The sequence below is a fragment of the Zeugodacus cucurbitae genome, chromosome 4, assembly GCF_028554725.1.
Source record: "Zeugodacus cucurbitae isolate PBARC_wt_2022May chromosome 4, idZeuCucr1.2, whole genome shotgun sequence".
Lineage (NCBI taxonomy): Eukaryota > Metazoa > Arthropoda > Insecta > Diptera > Tephritidae > Zeugodacus > Zeugodacus cucurbitae.
The window spans coordinates 18,125,846-18,142,628 of NC_071669.1; the positions used below are offsets into that span (position 1 = coordinate 18,125,846).

At 34.6% G+C, this 16,783-nt stretch overlaps 1 protein-coding gene across 3 annotated transcripts in view; it reads right to left on the reverse strand.

Annotated features, from left to right (window-relative positions):
- The window catches only part of LOC105216094 (uncharacterized), a 217,655-nt gene that overhangs the window by 128,513 nt on the left and 72,359 nt on the right, over positions 1 to 16,783 (reverse strand). For 2 of the 3 annotated variants that reach the window (XM_011190388.3, XM_054230237.1), the window contains one exon: positions 12,569 to 13,827. In XM_011190388.3, coding sequence (XP_011188690.1) covers positions 12,569 to 13,406 — 838 coding nt within the window. In that variant the 5' untranslated portion in view covers positions 13,407 to 13,827. Of the gene's footprint in view, positions 1 to 12,568; positions 13,828 to 14,682; positions 15,444 to 16,783 lie in introns of those variants that run through there. The other variant, XM_011190378.3, reaches the window with a different exon arrangement.

Sequence of the window (16,783 nt, forward strand, 5' to 3'; positions counted from 1 at the left end):
CTCTTAATATATTTTTACATCGTTTATCAGTTATTGGCAAGCGATTTGTGGAACGACTTCTTTCAGGTCAATAGTATTATAAAAGATCACGAAAAAGATGAAGATTTGAGGCTTAAGGGGATGACTTGGTAGTCAGTTGGTATAGATTGCTGCTGTTAATGAGTCGAAGGATAAAGTAGATTTTACTAATCAATGTTAGTGATGTCTTCTTAAAGTATTTTTCTCTTTCAATGTTAAGGTTTCTTTCAAAAACTATGGACTCTATAGTAAGGTGTAGATTGGACAAGTTTTCTTTTTAGTTTGGTAACCACAATATGTTACGAAACATATAACTTCCAAAATAGTTTAGAGCATTATTTTAAGAAGTTTCTTGAATTTGACTTGGATCTCCATTCTACAACTGGGAAAGACGTTTCATGGTAAACATGGAAAAGGATGGTTGGCGCAAGGGCACCGTAACTACACGCAACACCTTAAATATCTATACGGATGGCTCTAAAATGGATGAGGGAGTAGGTGCAGGAATATACTTTCCGGAATTAGGCATAAAACAACCGTTCAAACTGCCGAACCACTGCGGTATATTTCAAGCAGAGGTCTTTGCTATTGGGAAGGCAGCAGAGTTAGCCTCCAGTGCACAAGGCCAATACTCTAAAATTAACATCTACGTAGACAGCCAAGTGGCAATCAAGGCAGTAACCTCGTGTCGCATATCGGCCAAAAGCGTCCTGAACAGCAGGGCAGCAGTAGTGAGGGTCGCCAGAAATATGAGGCTACACTTCTACTGGATGCCAGGCCATAAAGGCATCGAGGGCAACGAAATCGTAGACGGGATTGCCAAGAGTGGTGTACAGCTGTCAACCGGAAACATGATCAACATCGCTAAACCCATGCACATTCTATACGATAACATAGACAGGTGCATGGCAAGAAGAATCATATCTCGCTGAAAGGATCTACCGGGGTGTAAAACTGCAAAGGTCATGTGCAAAGCGGTAGATCAAAAATATACAAGGTTTCTACTGGAGCTCGATAGAAAGAGCTGTAGGACCATGGTTGGCATTCTTACCGGTCACAGCCTTGTAGCGGCACATGCCTATAAAATGGGGCTGTCAGATCGGGAGGAATGCAGAAAATGTCAAGAGTGGGGCACCAAGGAAACAGTGGAGCATCTCTTGGGCGTTTGTCCTGCGTTAGCGAGACAGCGTTTTAGGTACTTAGGGGCCCCACAGTACGATAAGCTAGAGGAGTTATCGTCAGTGAAGCCTCATAAACTATTAAAATTCGCGACAGGCGCAGGCATCCTGAACGATGACTACTACTCAGGGAACACATAAAGGCATTCCATTCTGGTATCGCAAAGGACCATAACTGGTCTATGCGTGGCCTGCAGGCCTACCAGACCAACCTAACCTAACCTAACCTTGACTTGGATCTTCTTAGTATGATGTTGAACTTATGAAAGTTTCGTTTTCAATGAGCTTTGTGTTAAAGAATCTAGTGTCGATTTTCTGTCTAAGTTTTTTGAATTAGATGGCATCTGGTTCATAGTCTTCCCGGATTCGTTTCAGCTCTAAAACAGAAAGAATATTTTAATAATTTTGGAGACGTTTCTTTGTGAGGAAATTGGTATACATAATCTTCTCTTATTCTGCCAGTTCTCAAAAGCGAAGGTCTAGAAAGGACGTTCATTTTGCGTTGGTTTCTTGAAGTTCACTAATGACGTATTGGTGTAGTACTGATTTCGTAGAAGATTTTTTATTAAACTCAACAAAATTTCTACTCGTAGACTTCAAGAGATTCTTTCAGAATTTTTTTTCAGGATTTTTAATTTGAACTAGATATGGTATACGGTTTATTCATAGACTTCGTTTAGTTCTAAAAAGATACACTTTTTGTTAGCTTTTTTAAGTTTTTATTTTTGAGTTAGTGGCTTTTTACGAAAGTGTTGATATTCAGTTGATTAAGTTCTAAAAAGATTAGATCTTGTCCTAAATACACCGTTATTTACAATTTTCATAAACCGCCTGAGAACTGATTATATGTTGAGGTTGAGCGTATGAAATAATCGAATACAACGCTGTTGCGCCTAAAAGCATGCAACATTTGTTTATTTTACAGTTTCACAAGACATTTTAATTAAAGGTGATTTAAACACGATTACATTATAACGATTTTTTAAAGCTAGTTATGAAGATATCGCGCATAGCATTAAAAACAGGGAAGTTATTTATTTAATTACATAATTAAAATGAATAATGCGTGGCACTACGGAAAAAATTAACATAAAATTAAAAATCAATTAAAATGTTAAAACGCCACACACAAACACATGAGATGTATACCTTTGTATGGGTGAGTGTTTGTTCCATATTATTGTTGTATTGTAAATAATAAAACAGTGATAAACTGATAAAGTGAGTGTGACACGTAATGCCAAGGAAATAAAATATGGCAAAAATGGCAAACAAATTGCGTAAAATTATTTGTTGTATGCACGCATAAATCTTTTTTAATAAAAATAACACATAAAAATCCAGTGTGTATGTGAACTGTTATTTACCGCAGCGTAAAAATGCAAAAAAAGGCCAGAAAAAATTGCCAATAAAAAAACAATAACAAACATCATTGTAGTAAAGTTGTAAATTTACACAATTCCTGCAATGACACGCGGTTCAACGGCAAACGGACAGACGACGCAGAGCTATGACGCTCATGTCAATCGCGCTGCGCTACGCTGAGCAGGGAGCGGAAGAGGTTAGGGGCAGCAAATTGATTTCAATATTTTTGATTTACATCAAATTGTGAACCGTGATCAATAAGCGTGACAGGCTGCAGGCGATGTGATATCACAGTATATAGATAAATATGAATAGTCATAGATGCCTAAAGCCCTGTAGGAAATCGAGCAAATTAAATGCGGCATATTTTTTATTCAAAAAATTGAAGAGGAACTGTTTTAGGTGCAAAAGTTAAAACGGGTGACAACAGAGAGAACACTGAAATGTTAAATGTTTAAATAAAAATCGTAAGGGTTGCCACCCGTTCAGATATTGAGATTCGAAATTATATTAAGAGCATAAACACTACAATATGGGTTTCAAACTGAAGTTTTTTAACAATGCTTAAATTTAAAAAAAGATTTTTTAGCAGTGTTGCCAGCTGTTTCGAAATTTATGTGCAATGATATTTTAAAAATAAACAATTATTACAATTTGGGTATCAAATAAAAGAAATTAGCAAGGTTAAGAGCAGAAAATAATTTTATAAGATTTGCCACCTGTTTAACATATTTTTATGATCAAAAAATTAACAAACGGAGGAAAATATTACAACATTAAAATATATTTTAATATTTTTAGAGGGCTTCCGCTTATAAACTCTCGTTGGAAGGGTTGCCATCCGTTTCTTTTTTTGTTTAATTAAATTAACAAATTATAGAATATATTACAATACGAACATTTCAACCATTACATTTTTATGAACTATTTGAGATGAAAACAATTTGGAGAAATGTTGCCACCTATTTCAAATTTTGTGAAAGATTTAATTATTAAAAAAAATATTATTATTTTAATATCCCCTTTGATATACATATTTAACGAGTGTTATGTATAACTGAAAATAATTTTGAGAAAGGTTGCCATCTGTTAAAAACTTGTCATTACCAATTAAATAATAAAAATGAAAGAGAGATGTTATGATCTGAAGAAGATAGAATAAAGACATGTTCAGCCATAGCATATTTAAAAATTATTTCAGTTGAAAATTATTTTAAGAAAGGTTGCCACTTGGTAATTTTTTTCAATAAATTAATTTTTTAAAGCATAGTCAAAATGACAATGTAGGCGTCGTCTAATGATATTTTGTCTGAAATATGTCTGAGTAGGGTTGCCATACTGTAATAAAATATTAAAAAATTGTTATCAAATGTAAAGTAATTGAGAAATGCTTTCCAATTTGAGAGTATGTAAATACGAATAGCAGTACTTATTGAAAATAACTTACAAATAACTAGTTACAAAATTGGTTTCATTAAGAAATACTTATGTATGTAGTAGTAGAATACAAATTGGAACATTAAGGAAAACAGCATATTCTAATTTTATATAAAGTTATGTATTAGTAATAACACATAGGTATTTGGGCTATACTCAATCGGGTTGTCTTTTTTTTGGATGGCAACCCTTTTATTGATGCTCGCATTATCTAAACCTAAGAAAATCATCAACGAAATTAATAATAAATCAATATTTCTGAAAAATTTATTTATTTTCAATTACATTTGTAAATATATTGAAAAATATCTCATCGTGAACTAGTACATAACTAGTTAGTTTTGGACCACTTGAGGCCAAATTAATTATTTTACTTTTCACTTCGAAATATACGTAAGCAAAATAAAATAAATGAATTTGATAATAACTAGTCGGAAACTAGTTACTTTGCGACCAGTCATTACTAGTCAGTAGTATCTTAAAAAACATTTTTTTTTTAAATTATAACCAAGCTTTTTGTTGAAATTTTGAGTATTCAATTACCAACCAAAAAGCAATAAATTTCCTACAAGTCACACTAATACATACACACAAACAAATTTTGATTGTAATTTTATATATGTGAGTAAACACAACGAAGGTATTTGAGCATAAATTTATACGCCATACACAAACTTATTACTTGCATGCGGGTGTGTGTATGTGTGCATGACAGCATACCTTTTCGCCAGTCTCCGCGCAAACATCTCCCCTATCTGCACAACATCCGCCACTTCACTCTTTCGCTCACTCCCTCTCTCTTCGCTACTCAACCTGTCAGGCATTCCGTTCATCATCGTTCACGTTGGTCGGTCCACGGCCGCCGGATTCGCGTGCGGAATCATTTCTGGCATTCAACTGTCCAACCATTCAATTTTATTCAATGCAATAAAATGACAAAAAGCACACTTGTCAGCAATTTGCCCGCATGTCATAGACGCAACGAAACAAAGCGAGCGACGCAGCGAGCATATGACGGGTATGATATACTACAACAGCAATAAGAACAAAATTCAGCAACAACATCAGCATCAGCCTCGACGAGCACCGACAGCACGCCACAGAAGAATTGCCTTGTAAACATGCGTCGTAAATGCGTGCAAATGCATGCGAATTTGCTACTTTGTTTGCCTTTTGCTCGGCGCTGTTGTTGTTGTTGTACGTAGGGTAAAATACAACAACAACAAAAGCAAAATGTATGCGTACGCTTTTGGAATTTTGTGTGTGCGCCTAGCCAAGTTGATATTTGTTATTTCAGCTTTTGTTGCCTACTTTTGTGCGCTGCGACCGACCCACTATCAATGGTAATTTATGCATGTGTGTTGTTGTTGCTATGCTTGTGCGCTTGTGTGTGCGCTTGTATGTGGTAGAATAATAATGCCTATTCGAATAGCAACAATAGCAATAAAAGACACAGTCTAATAATAACAGTGTGTCTAACCGAAAACAATCGAAATAAAGATTCATTCGAACGTTGAAGGTATTTGGATTATTTGGAGCTGATAGTATTTGACGGTTATATATATGTATATATATACATATTTTCACATGTATGAAGCTTGTATGAGGTAATACAAGTAATCTTTCAGTATTTCTATTATTTATCTTCGAGTATTACTGATCGAAGTCAGAATGCTTCAAAATCTTCGACTCTTCGAGATTCTTGATATGTAAGCATTATCAGAAAATAAAGTGGATTTCGAAGGATCTTCTTTTTAGAACCGAAAAGTTATGACGAAAGAAAGTGATAATATTGATAGGAGGGAGATTGGTGTCCTATAAGCAGAGTCAATCGAACATTCCAACAGATTTAGATTTCACCGATTTTGAAGATACCGTATCAAATTATTCCAGCGGAGACCCAGAAGTTACTCATTGTTACCCACTATGTTCAAATATATTGACTTGACTTGGAACTGTGATCCAAATATCAACTCCATGACCAATATGAAAATACTACCAGGAGCCTTCTGGACCTACCATTACTGCATTGCTCTTCACTAAAAGCAGAGGATTGATTTTCTGACAGATACATTCAGTTTCTATAGCGATGATGTTATACTTAAAAAGTCAGGAAGTGATCAAGTTGAAATATCTGTATACATGGTAGCATAAGATCTTAAATCTTTTCCGATTTTCCAGTTTCTGCTTGCTTGCTGGCTTTCTATGTCAAAAAATATCTCTCTTGTAAGAATATTGTCAGAGTTGCGAACTACTCTGATACTCTATAAACGATTCTGATACGTACATGATTTTCCATACCATTATCATAACCAAAATCAGTTATCTTCGCAAAATAAATGAATACTATAGTTACTTACTGTAGCAATAGGTTCAAGATATCCTAAAAAAGCAAGATATGATATCCAAAAAATTTACTTCATGGCTGCTAAATTTAAAGTTAGTTGACATATACTACAAATTTAACGGGTTTTACACAGAAGCTCTGAACATAGGATAAATAAAACGATTAATTCAATATAAGGCAAGATAGGGGTATCACTATTTTCTCAGAAAGGCAGAGGGTCATTAACGCCCTAAATCTGTTAATACCGACGTCCTACCCGGTTTAGTTGGATATTAGTTTTCAGGTTCCGATTCTTTGAACCTTCTAAAAACCAGTTACTTAAGAATTTCACTGGAATATTAGCTACTTTTGATACTCTAGGGATGGTTAAACAGATCTGAACAGATCTATTGTAAGCCCTTAATTGTACTTTGATCTCAAACTATAGCAAATATTAGCGCGGCCAGGATTATTAAAAACTTTAAATAAAGAAAAAAAACCACAATCCTTGCATAGATAATGAAACTGGAAGCCATTTTTTCAAGGAAAACGTATAACAGCTGGTTGCAGCCATATTTTATCTAAAGTTAATATTGTTGTATAAGTTGACAATAGTTAACTGAGTCAATTTCCAAACTGCATTCCATTAAGTCTGGGCTTGTTGCCAACGCTTAGTTAGAAAAGATATCTATAGATTAACTGTATATAAGGTTCTGTATGTATTTAAGTATGGGTATATTGCTCCGATTGTCTTATACGATGTAGTTAGAATATGAATATTTTTCGATTTTCATTACAACTCTTTGGCTTATCATAAGATTAGTAAATATAAGATCCTAACATCGTTATTTATCAGAATTCCAACCTTTATCGAACATGATAAAATATTTTTGGTAAGTTATTTGAAGAAAATTCACCTTTGATATTGAAGCATTCCAAGATTTTTACTATAAATACAATGAACAATTTCCGCACATTGTAAGGTAGGACGAATATCGTTCCAAACCTTATTTAATCTAACCTCAATTTGTTGAATTAGAATTTTTCACCTTCGAGAAAGCTTCTATAACTTGTTTATGTTTTTTTATTGTTATACAAGTGGAGATCATGAAAATATGTCGCAGTCGATGAATTGACAACAGAATTTTAACAGAAAAATAATAATTAAAATAATATCTCAGTTTAAGTTCAGACTTCCTCAGCCTTTATTTGTACAAATTTTTATTATTTACAAAGATTGACACACTTTCAATGCACTCAGTTCATTTATTTATTTATTTTTGTCTTTAATTATTTTGTCACTATTTATTTTGAATTTATTTATTTTAACTTTTATATTCAACTACGTGATTAAATTTTTTTCTATTTTATTTTGTTTAACTTGAAAACAGTTTTATTATTTTTAATCTTGCTATTATTTCCGTTATTTGTGTTTATTTTTGCTTTTGCGCCAATGCGATTTTCATTGTGTATTTAAACACTCGGAAACAAATAACGGTATTTAAAATTAAATCGTATTATAATTGTATTTGAGCTTGTGATATGATGGTGTTTGTATGTGTGAATGTTTGTAAATATTTTTTTTTTTTTTTGTTTTTATTAAACCACAAAACACCGCCACAAAACAACTACATTTCCGTGTTTGGTCAGTGTGATATTAGTTTGAGTAACATTTATTGGTGATAAAACTTTATTTTGTATTTGATTGCAATATTTTTGCTCTAACTCAGCTGCTATTGATAGCATATTCTGCTAAATTTAGCAGAAAAGCGTTGGCGAAAATCCTGGAATAACAAAAATCAACTGCCACAGGAATAAATATGTTTGTATGAATTTTTGTTGTATTTTTTTTATTTTTCCTTAACCCTTGTGTGTGACGTATGAGTTTTCGAAATGAAGGCTAAACCAATTTGAAGCACATTTTGTGTTGGCGAAACTAATATTCTATCAGCCAAAATTCATTGGAACTAAATGAGATTCCATAGAAAAATGGCAAAGCATAAAATACAGCTGCTTTTTACCGTTAACAAATCGCAGCCTAAAGCCGACAGGGTTGCATGTATGTGAGTCGATATCAAATATCACTGATATACCTATCTATATATATCTCCATTTTAATGATGCGGCTCTGTGGAAATGATTTTGTTTGTGTGTTGGTCAGTTACATTTCGGTTGACTTAGCAATAAAAATACACACAATTTGATTATCTGCAATCTGCCATCACTTGCACGTGTATTTATGGCAATTTTATTGATATTTTTAGTGGAATTGATATTTTGCCTTTATTTATATTGCATTTAAATTGTATAATGGCAAACTCTATATATGAGCTCATGAGTGTGTGTGTGTTGCACGTAATATACCGTTATCAAGCCAGCATGCAAATAATAAATAATATTTGTTTTTCTACAACCACTTGCTGTTGGTTTATGCCGCAAATAAAAAACAAAAAATTTCATTTTGTTGGCACAAATATAGGCATACATATATACGCTATAATTAAATATATATTCAATAATTTAGTTTAATTGCTGGAAAAAATGTTGTGTTTTTCAATTTTTTATTTATTTTTTTTTTTGGACAATTAATTACCGTTTTATGCATTAAATTACGGTGTTGTAATTGAAATTAATATATTATTTATAATTATTTAATTTATTAGACTTCTTTACACTTGTGGTGGCCGCAGCTTTTGCACGGTGATGTGTTAAAACAGTAGTCATATAACTAAATATCGGACTTTGAAAGCAGATTATGTTGAAATAGAATATGAAATGGTCGATTTCCAAATAATTATACAATTTTTTAGTAATTAGTGGGTTAATTAGGTGCCAACATCATGGAGTAATTAATTTTTAGTCTTGTTTGAATTATAATATTTTATTTTGGTATATATATGATTTTTTGTTGTGTTGGCAACCCCATTTCCATTATTTTTATACTCTCGCAACCTGTTGCACAGAGTATAATAGTTTTGTTCACATAACGGTTGTTTGTGTCACCAAGAAATATAAGAGTTAGATATGGGGTTATATATATATAAATGATCAGGATGACGAGTGGATTTGAAATCCGGATGTCTGTCCGTCCGTCTGTCCGTGCAAGCGATAACTTGTGTAAAAATTAAGATATCTTAATGAAACTTGGAACACATATTCCTTGGCACCCTGAGGAGGTTGCTTTCGAAAATGGCCAAAATCGGTCCACTGCCATGCTCACAAAATGGCGGAAACCGAAAACCTATACAGTTTCATAACTAAGCCATAAATAAAGATATTAAAACAAAATGTGGAACATAGGATCGCATTAGGGAGGGGCACATTTGGATGTATTTTTTTTTTGAAAAGTGGGCGTGACCCCGCCACCAAATAGGTTTTACGTATATATCTTGCAAACCAAAAAATCTATATAAACCAAACTTACTGCAATCGTTTATTTTAGCCATTTCTTCATACAGTCCAAAAATGAAAGAAATCGGATAATAACCACGCCCACCTCCCATGCAAAGGTTAGGTTGAAAACTACTAGAAGTGGGTTAACTCAATAACGAAAAACGTCAGAAACACTAAATTTCACATAAGAAGCTGCACTCAGATTTTTTTACAAAATGGAAAATGGGCGTGGCGTCGCCCACTTATGGGCCAAAAACCATATCTCAAGAACTACTCTATCGATTTCAATGAAATTCGGTATATAACACTTTCTTGACACCCTGATGACACGGGTGGAATATGGGCTAAATCGGTTCACAACCACGCCTACTTCCTATATAAGTCATTTTTGAATTCTTTTGATTCGTTCACTTTATAATATATACATTATGAACCAATGAAGATATCGGAATAAAACTTTACACAAATACTGTATTTGAGCTGTGACATCACTTATGAAAAAATTGTCAAAATCGGACCATGATTTTCAAGGCCCCTGATATCGAACATGAAGAATTCGGTGCCTAAGAATAATTTTTCACCGAAAATATAGGTAAATCTCTCAGATATTTTAATGTAACTCATTCCCTCTGAATTTTTTTTTTTATCACATTTTGTCTATGTACCAAAATTGGTTAAAATCGGGTCATAACTTCCCCCAGATCCCATATACCTAATTATAGATAATATAAAATTAGATGGGCGTATAGTCTTCGATATATTATATCTTGGTGGTAAAAACGGTTTAGGAATTACCTGAGTCCCGATATACTATTTATGATGATTTTCGTTATTCTATTGAACTTTAATCAGAATATATGGGTCGAATTGTGTTATCTTTATAAAATTACATCAATAAATTGCGAGAGTATAAAATGTTCAGTTGCACTAAGCTTAGCCTTTCCTTACTTGTTTACGCTTAATTCATTAAATCAACAATTTAAAGTACTTTACCCATATTTTATTGCATATTTATGAAAAATTTTATTTTGAGATTGATGGTAACTCTTTAAAATATTTCTTGATGGCAACTCTATAAATTATTACTTACATATGGCAACTTATTTCTAAATTTAAAGTTTGGAAGTTTTGGATCCCATCTTGAAAAACGAACAAAATTAGACATCAAAATCGCCTCCTGACTTTCAGTTCACTGTAGTGTTTTTCAAGCAGAGATTACTACAAACAAAGAAGGCCTGCTCGCTCTAACAGAGAGGCTGCTAACAACAAGAAATATATTTATTTTTACAGACAGCCTGCCGGTCTTGAAATCACTAAAGTATCTTAGAGTCTCATCGAAGATAGTGAAGGAATGTCTTGAGCTATTAATGGGACTATCGAACTATTTCACGATAAACCTGCAATGGGTTCCAGGGCACAGTTATATTCAAGGAAACTTTGTAGATGATGAACTAGCAAGTCTAAGTACCACTTTACAAATAAATTGCGATAAAGAGGGAATATACATGTGTCTGGCGACTTAGAGATATTTAATCACAAATACGTCATAGACATGGCTGAGTCTCAGTAGACACAATTCCCGACATGCTACATGCCTCTAGCGACTTGTAGATATTTAATCGACAAATATGTAATAGACACAGCAGAGTCTCGGTGGAAACAATCCCTGACTTGCTTAAAAGGCAGACAAACGGGACCTGAATTGAATAAGAGCCGGAAAAGAATGACAACGATCGATCACGATTTTCTTCACGATATTTCCTAAATGGATTATAAAAAACTTGTTGAATTGAAAAACTTTATCAAGACAAGAATGGTCCATAGAGGACATGGTAGTGTAAGGGGATTCTAGCCCCGGCGGAGTCACAATGGGTCTACTAAATGCCTATGAAAGTGGGTCGTATGACATCCACTTTATCTACCCACCTATATAATCCCGTTCCTATCTAGTTCACAACTAGTTGTTTTGGAGTTAGTAGTTATATATTGATATAACTTTTAATGCAAACTACACTATAATCAACGCTACGCTGGCTAGATTATATTGTCCGAATGGAGGAAAACACTCTAGCTTTGAAAGTGTTCGATGCAGTACCCGCCGGAGAAAGCCGAGGAAGGGGAAAGCCTCCACTCCATTGGAAGGACCAGGTGGAGAGCGACCTGGTTACACTTGGGATCTCCAACTGCCGCCGAACTGCGAGGGAAAGAGAGGAGTGGCGCGCTATCATCGATTCGGCTATAACCGGCTAAACGGTTCAACGCCAATCACATACACATATTATACAATATACAGTTGTTTTATGTCGTGCATACTTAGTTCTACCTTCGTCTTGGAACTAATTTCTCGTAAATTGGTTATAACTGATTTAAGTCAGAGCCATAGAAGTCTCGCCAAGAAACTCGAATTTTGAGTCAAGAGCCACTAAATTATGAAATGCCGTCAAAGAACAGTTTAACAGCATCCTTCAACGCCTAATGAGCGTCCGCTTTTATAAACCACAAATCTAATTCTGGGTCTAACCGATGAAAAATACATTACATAGATCGCTAAGTGGTGGGAATTGATAGGATTTAGACCTTACATCGAAGCAAAACTACAACTTCCATCACATATAGAAGAAAAAAACAGTATGTGAGGCTAAAAAGATGCTGAGAACCGCAGGTGGAAGAGAAATGTTTTAGAAATATAGAAAATTTATAGACTTTCCCTCCATTAATAGTTTTTCCTCCCTCCACTTTTTCAGTTCAACTCTAAATTCACTCCTCTGAGGTTGAAATTAAATTCACATTATCTACATATCTACATATTGAAGCACTGGAATTGATTGATTGATTGCATATTCGTACTTACAGTGTTTGCTCTTTTCGGCGGCGACTTGATGTTGCGGTGCTTGGGCCATTATGCCAAAAAGCATTAGCCACATAAGCAACCATTTTATAGATGGCGCTGTTGTTGCCAGTGTTGTTGTTGTGGTTGCCATTGTTTTTGAACACATCGAATTTGCATGATTTGCATTAGTTGTTGTTGGTGTTGTTAGTGTTGCTGTGGTTGCTGTGGTTGCTGCTTTTGTTATTTTTTCCACAATGCCACCAACTGTTGCCGTCTTCTTGCCGGTCACCATTTTTCGCTGTTTCGTAGCGGTTTTTATTTCGCAGACAGTTTTTGCGACGGCCATTGTTAGTGTTGTTGTTATAGTTGCCAAAGCAGTTGCCAGCAGCAGCATGGGTAATTTGAAAATTGACCAATTGTTATTGTTTTTGTTATTGTTTGGCTTGGCGTGCGCAATAATTACAGTTGAATTTGCATTTGTTGTTGTTGGTGTTTCACATTCATCAACCGGTGTTGTTGCTGCTGTTGTTGTTATGCAAAAATCATCATCAGCTTTGGTGGACTGCAATCCTTGAGTCCACTCCGACACAGCATTAGCAGCCAAACGCTCGTTTGTTGTTTCCAAACATGTTGTTGTTGTTGTAGCGATTTTCGATTTTGCTTTGGTCATCCATTCGCTCTCACCAACTATTGACTTTTGCTCTTTTTGTGCCACAGTTTCAACACATTTCCCCACAAGACGTGGGCGCTTGTTGTTGACGCGGCTGCACGCAGTCGTTAGTGTCAGCGACGTCGGCGGCGGCGGTGGTGGCGGTGGCGGCAACGGTGGCCCCGGTCCACACGATTGCGGCCGCAACATGGCGTCTACACGTCTGCAGCGCCGTTTTTACAGCTCAACTGGCGGCCAAACTAGCTGCTGCTTTCTTTTACTCTCTCTCTTTTTCTTTTGCTTCTTCTTGCTTCGTCTATACTTGCGTAATTTCTGCGCTCTTTGTTGTGTTTAGCAGCGCTTTAGTCACTTTAAATTGCATTTGCTGCTTTCTACTTTGTATTTCTAAACTCTTATTTTGAAATTGTTGCTAATTTTGTTGTTGTTATTGTTGTTTGGTTCCTCATTTAAGCGCAATTAGACGCTTTTAATTGCAATGACACTAGCAGACTCGTATTGCTACTCGGCAAATTTTCATCAGCGCACTGTTTTGAGGATAAGCCTTCGCTACAGGGAAGTGTGGTATCTCCAAGTTTCCAACTTTCTCTCACTGTATTCCGTTATAAGTTTGCTGAAATTGAAAATTGTGAGAAATTCATTATTAGCGTATATTTGGACAGCTGATAACAGCGGAAAGTAAAATTATTATTAGAATTATTTATTGTAGTTGTTATTCATAAATAACTTCATATTGCGGAAAAGTTGATATATCAAATAATATTTTCTAAATGAATGCAAGATTAGGAGGAATACTCGTCGAATTTGATCATATGTACTGAATAGACAAAGAAACTGCTGCGTTTTATATCGAAATCTAACTATCTTTAGGCACAGAATTCTAACTAAATCGAAGCAGGCTATTCGTGCCTATACTTTAGTCACCTTAGATTTACTGTAAACTAGAAAGTATAGGATCAGAACCAAAAAAGAGTTCATCTCAATGTGAACGCTCCTCCCTTCAATATTATAAAGTCGCTCATTCACAACCAAACCATCTGAACTTGTAGGCAAAGCTCAAATCGTGCTTAACCCATCTTCGGCCGCTACATGAAATCACATTAAGTTTTTAATTTCCTTTCGAAGGGGTGGTTTTATGATCATAATCAAGAATAATTAACAAAAAAAAAAATTTTTTTGACCAATCGTTTTCTTGATATGGACTGGTCCAAAAATCGACCGCTGTCCAAAAACCGTCAAGTATGAAAAAATATATTTTTTTTGTTTTATTTTCTTTAAGGAAAATTTAATGATTTTAGTTCAAATTATTTGCTTTTATTTAAAAGATATGTATTTTTTTTTATATAATACATGTATATTGTACAGACGTAAATTTAAAATTTTTGATGACATTCATCAAAACATTTAGTACACTCTTACACGTTACACTTTTTGCAAATAAAAATAGTATGTTTCTTGCATAACTTACAGCGCCGATATTTATTTTCAAGACTTCTCATGTGGAGGTTCGATGAATGTCCAGAGTCCTCATCTTCATCTCCATTCTCGTAATCTTTCTGATTGTCGTAAGTCAACAAATGGTTTGTGACTTCAGATCGAAAATCAATTTTTGAAAGTGGTTTCGTCTTTTGAAATTTTGCTAACATACAACGCAACTTCCATGCATTGACTATTGCGTTACCAAGAGAATTAATCCATATTGACCACCACAATTTTTTTCCTCGTATACATATCCGATAGTTGGCCACAGCCTTGTCATGAAGATCCACTGCACCCATACCGTGATTATATTCTTGTATTACTTTGGGCTGTGGAATGGTGATTGTTTTCTTCTGCTTCAGACAATATCTTTTAGCATATACCATTGGTTCGGTTGTGGAGTTATTAGTAATAACATTGACGACAGCGTTATCGTTCCACCGTACAGTCAATATTTCTTGTTTTCCATTGAGTAGCTGGTCAAATGCCCCGCGTTTCTCTTTTTTTAAAATCCTCAAGGGCGATTTTGCCATCCTATTTTCACGTATAGTACCGGTTGCAAAAAATCGATGCTCATTCAATAGGCACATAAGATGATAGGATGGAAAAAAATTGTCAAAGAAAATAATATGGCAGTCGGGGTCAGTTACGTTAGCAAGCAAATCTAAAACAGTTTGTGCTCCTAGACCGATATTCTTATCGTGAGGGGTTGCTGCACCCCCATATAGTATACTAGAAAATAAATATCCACTTTCTGAACATAAGCACCACGACTTAAATTCAAAACGAATCGATAAACATTTTGCATGAGTGTCGACCAAAGTATGGAATCATCTGTTCGTCTACGGAAAGAATATGGCTTAAAACTCCCAACTGCATACATTTTTTATTGAGAGCATCAATAAGTCGGAGAACCTTGGCAAAACGATCTACTGTATTTAAATCGGTGTTATCAGCGAGATGTAAGAACCGTTTTATTATTTTAAACCGATTACGACTCAACGCTTGTTTTACAATTGGAATTCCCATGTCGGGCCGAACAGACCAATAATGGTCAATATGAGGCAAGGTGTGATACCCCGAAATGTTCAAAATACCAATGAACCTACGTATTTCCACTGGCGTGACGTTAGTGCCAGCATTGTGTTGATTCGCGTATTCGTTTGTGAAATGTGTTATCTCTGCAATTATTAATTTATCAAAATACAACGAGAAAATATCATACGGAGATTTAGAGCCTGCCTATGAGACGAAAAGGTTATATGCGGACATGTGATGCCAGACTTAAAACGATAAAAGTATAAAATCCGAAAAAACTAAAGCGAGGGCCATTAAATATTTGATATTTTGAAGATATATACTTGCCTTTTACTTAATAATAACAAAAATCATGCTTGAAAAAATTTTGTCCTACTTGACGATTTCTGGCCAGTGGTCGATTTTTCGACCACCAAAGAGTATGTAGTTTTAAAAGTTAAAAAACTTGTAATATTGAGGTGAGTTTTTTTTGATTGTTAAAAGTTGATCTCTTGTCTTCGTATACAATTAAAAATAAAAACAATTTTTTTTTGTTTTCCCAATTTTTTTAAATTAAACAAAAACACTTTAAAAAATTAATTTTTTTATGATTCTACCAAATTTTTCATTTTATTTTTTAACTGAAAAAAACTATCCTTTATGTTTTAATAAAATTCAGAATTTAATTTTTCTGAAAACAAATCATGAAAATAGCACTTAGCTTCAGAAATATGGACCTCCAAAGTTGATGGTCGAAAAATCGACCAGCGGCCGAATATGGGTTAAGCCCAACACTTAAGAGCTGTCAGCTAAGCCAATTTCGGAGACAAGCTCAATCATGTTGGACATGAAAACACACTAGGGTGTTAGACAAATAATAAAATAGGCAACCTACAGTGAACACAGTTCTTACGACTCCTTCTACAAGATAAATGGTTTGCGCACACCAGATAGCTTTCTAAGCTTCTTTGTGGAAGTTTGTATAGTCAAATAACACTATTAAGACGAATTTCTTCATTGCAAAAAATTGCGACATATTCTATAGAGTAATCTTAAGGGTTTCACGGTGCTTT